The 3,257-nt window shown below is 38.5% G+C and overlaps 1 protein-coding gene across 1 annotated transcript in view; it reads left to right on the top strand.

Moving 5' to 3' along the window:
* The window catches only part of LOC109846743 (sorting nexin 2B-like), a 9,753-nt gene that overhangs the window by 1,072 nt on the left and 5,424 nt on the right, over positions 1-3,257 (top strand). The window contains exons 2-4 of the mRNA XM_020415989.1: positions 4-183; positions 1,392-1,601; positions 1,716-1,976. Coding sequence (XP_020271578.1) covers positions 4-183; positions 1,392-1,601; positions 1,716-1,976 — 651 coding nt within the window. The remainder of the gene's footprint in view (positions 1-3; positions 184-1,391; positions 1,602-1,715; positions 1,977-3,257) is intronic.

Genomic DNA, 3,257 nt, shown 5'->3' with positions numbered 1-3,257 from the left:
GAGGCGGTCCAGCCGGCGAAGGGAGGGAGGGATCTGTTAAGGATTTTTAAGGAGTTGAAGCAGTCGGTGACGAACGATTGGGGAGGGGCGAGGCCGGCGGTGGTGGAGGAGGATAAAGAGTTTTTGGAGAGGAAGGAGAAGGTTCAGGAGTTGGAGCAGCAGCTTTCTACCGCTTCTCAGCAGGTATGTGTTGATTTTTTTGGGCTTTATTGGTTTAAGGTGCTAATTTGGTAAGTTTTTAGTGAGTCTTTTGTTTTAGAAGGTTTAAGTTTGTTAAATATAGCTTATTTGTAGGTATCTGTTAGTATTTTTATGCACTCATCAGAGTTTCCTAAGTATTATGTGACTTATGGATGGAACTTTTTGGCACTTGCACCCACACATGGTTGAGGATGATGAAGGAGGGGAATTTAAGTGAGTCTTATATGCTATGGTCTGGTAAGAGTACAGAGAGATCGGGATTACCTGATGTACACAAGTTAGAATTTTTTTTTTGGTTACTACTTTCTTCTTGCAAAAGTTGGTGCTTTTTTTTCCTGCCGGCAATTAGGAGATCTGGATTACCTGATATACACAGTTGCTTTCTGGTTGCAAAAGTTAGAAATTACTACGGAGAACGGGAAAGGGAGGACAAGGGCAATAGTAAAGTGCTGAAAGGTGCAGCAGATGAGTTGGTTCATTTGGCTGCATGGATTTGGTCTTTTTTGTTTTGTGATCATAATCACCTCTAACCTCTTGTTGTTGGAGTCATTTTACATCCAGATTGGCTATTGATTATATTCTAGACTTTCTCAACTAGTTTGGTACTCATGTTCCAAACTCTTGTTTTCAGAATTTTGTTAACATCAGCTCACTACAAATAATAATAGAAGTAAAATAGAACGGACTTAAACTTAGCTATATCTGGAGATGTGCATATTTGGGAACGAGATATTAATTTTTTTTAAGGGCGTAAGGAAAAGTACAGTTATCAGCAGCAACACATGTCGAATAGCACAGGAATCTTTGAAGGAGGTGTTTGGTTAGGGGTAGGCAGTTTGGGCAATTAATGACGCGGGCAACTGGAAGGGGTCTACCTAGTAAATCCAAGGAGTTAAAGCAGTTGCTAATGGAGGGGGTAAAAAGAAGTTGCTGATTCCAGCCTCTTATTCTACCATCAGTTTATCAATAGCTTAAATAGTATTGATGCTGCAGATATAATTAACAATTATCAAGGACCTTATTCCTAGAGTTAGGACTGGCCCTTTGATGGTAGAGTTATTTGATTTAGCTTTATATGTTTAGCAATAAGAACTTGCCTTATATTATTTGCCTGTGATGCTCTTATTTGTTTCTATGCCTCGGGCTATCTGCTTTGCTTGGGGATTTAATTGTCTATTGCTCTGCTGCAGGCTGAAGCGCTAGTTAAAGCTCAACAGGATGTTGAAGAAACAATGGGACAGTTGGGATTATCTCTTATCAAACTGGTAAAATTTGAAAATGAAGAGGCTGTATATAATTCCCAGAGAATCCGAGCTGCTGACGCAAAATGCGTTGCAACAGCTGCTGTTAAAACTAGCAGACTCTACCGTGAACTGAACTCTCAGGCGGTCAAACATCTGGTAATGATCAGGGTTAAAAAAGGAAAATGTTTTGTAGCATGAAAATATGGTATTCACCTATACTTAAGATAGTGATAACTGTGGGTTAATTTACCATGCTATGTTGTTGGGCAGGATATTTTGCACGAGTATCTTGGTGTCATGTTGGCTGTTCGTGGTGCGTTTTCAGACCGCTCTAATTCTTTATTGACGGTTCAAACTCTCCTATCAGATCTCTCTTCGTTGCATGCAAAGGCAGAAAAACTTGAAGTTGCATCCTCAAAAATATTTGGAGGAGATGAGTCCAGAATCCGCAAATTAGAGGAAATAAGAAAAACAATAAGAGCCACAGAAGATGCTAAAACTTGTGCAATCAGAGAGTATGAAAAGATTAAGGTAATATTTGCTGCTCTTGCCTCAGTGGCAGCAGCCAAAGTACCAGCTGGGTTATTCTGAGCCTAAAGTAATTACATTTGAGTTTTTGCCAGTACTCGCAACGTATTATTATGCATACATGGTTTGCATCTACAGTAATGGCATTAGCTGTATAAGCGTTGTTATCATGAGTGAGAGTAGCTAAATATATGTCTATGGCCATTTATCAATATATCTGGACTTGCATCCAGTCTGTGGATTAGGTTTTAGAAGTTTTAGCTGCTATTCTTACTGGATTGTGTGGCTATTTGTATTCAAATTAGAAATTAACTAGTATATAAAAGTTTGGTAAGTAATGAAAATTAAATCCGTTGCCTTTCTATAATTAGATTCATGTAATTTGAACATTTTTTATTTATATTGAAAACGACATATAACATTTTGGTATACTAGTTAAAGGCAATCCTCCTTAGAGGATTTATAGCAATGCAAAATTTTATGATGTGACACCATCAAATAAGGGGGTTTTGGCAAGTTTCACCTGGTTAAGAGCTTAGATTTTGTTTAAATAGTACTGGGCTGAGATTAAACCTGGTTTTGGTGGTTCAAATTTTGGTCCTTAACCAGGTTAGGATTGGACCACTCTGAATTAGAATTGATCTGGCTAAGGCCTTAGCTTGGTTTGTTTGAAGTTGTCAAACCGAGCTCTAGTGTACGAACTTTGTCTGCAAGATCTAATCTTTTACGCATGAATGTGGATATGTGCTGTTTTGTCTTATGTGTAATGATACTATTTTTGGAGGTGATCAAGGTTGCTACAGACATGGGTCAAAGCCACTTATACATACCGTTGTTAGTTTGAAGCCATGCAATTTGGCCTTACTTCTTGTTATCGTTCTATGAACTCTATAACTGGTAGCATGAATTGTAAAACTTGAAAGCTTCATTGGTGGCGGGAAGATGAGAAAAACTGTCACAAAAGTGTGTTTATGAGCCTGAAACGACAAAACATTTTAACTTGACTCTAGTTACAGCCAAAACGTGTGAGCTAAATAACATGTAAAGAGGAGTTACGAGGTATTTGGCAGCGGACAAATTTTTGAAAACACCAATTTTTCAAATTTATATAGCAAAATCGACCGTTTTTGAAAAAAAGCAGCAAAACCGACCCTTTTCAGATGAAAAGGGTCGGTTTTGCTGCGGAAGAGTTTTTCGAAAATGCACGGGACTAGCAGTCATGTGCATTTCGTTTTCTTTTTCATTTCGTGCACTTCGACAGCACGGGAGGGGCGGGGTTGTTGT

This window comes from Asparagus officinalis, chromosome 7 (assembly GCF_001876935.1).
Source record: "Asparagus officinalis chromosome 7, Aspof.V1, whole genome shotgun sequence".
NCBI lineage: Eukaryota > Viridiplantae > Streptophyta > Magnoliopsida > Asparagales > Asparagaceae > Asparagus > Asparagus officinalis.
The sequence above is the reverse complement of the archived record's forward strand: the minus strand, read 5'-3'. Positions and strand labels throughout refer to the sequence as shown.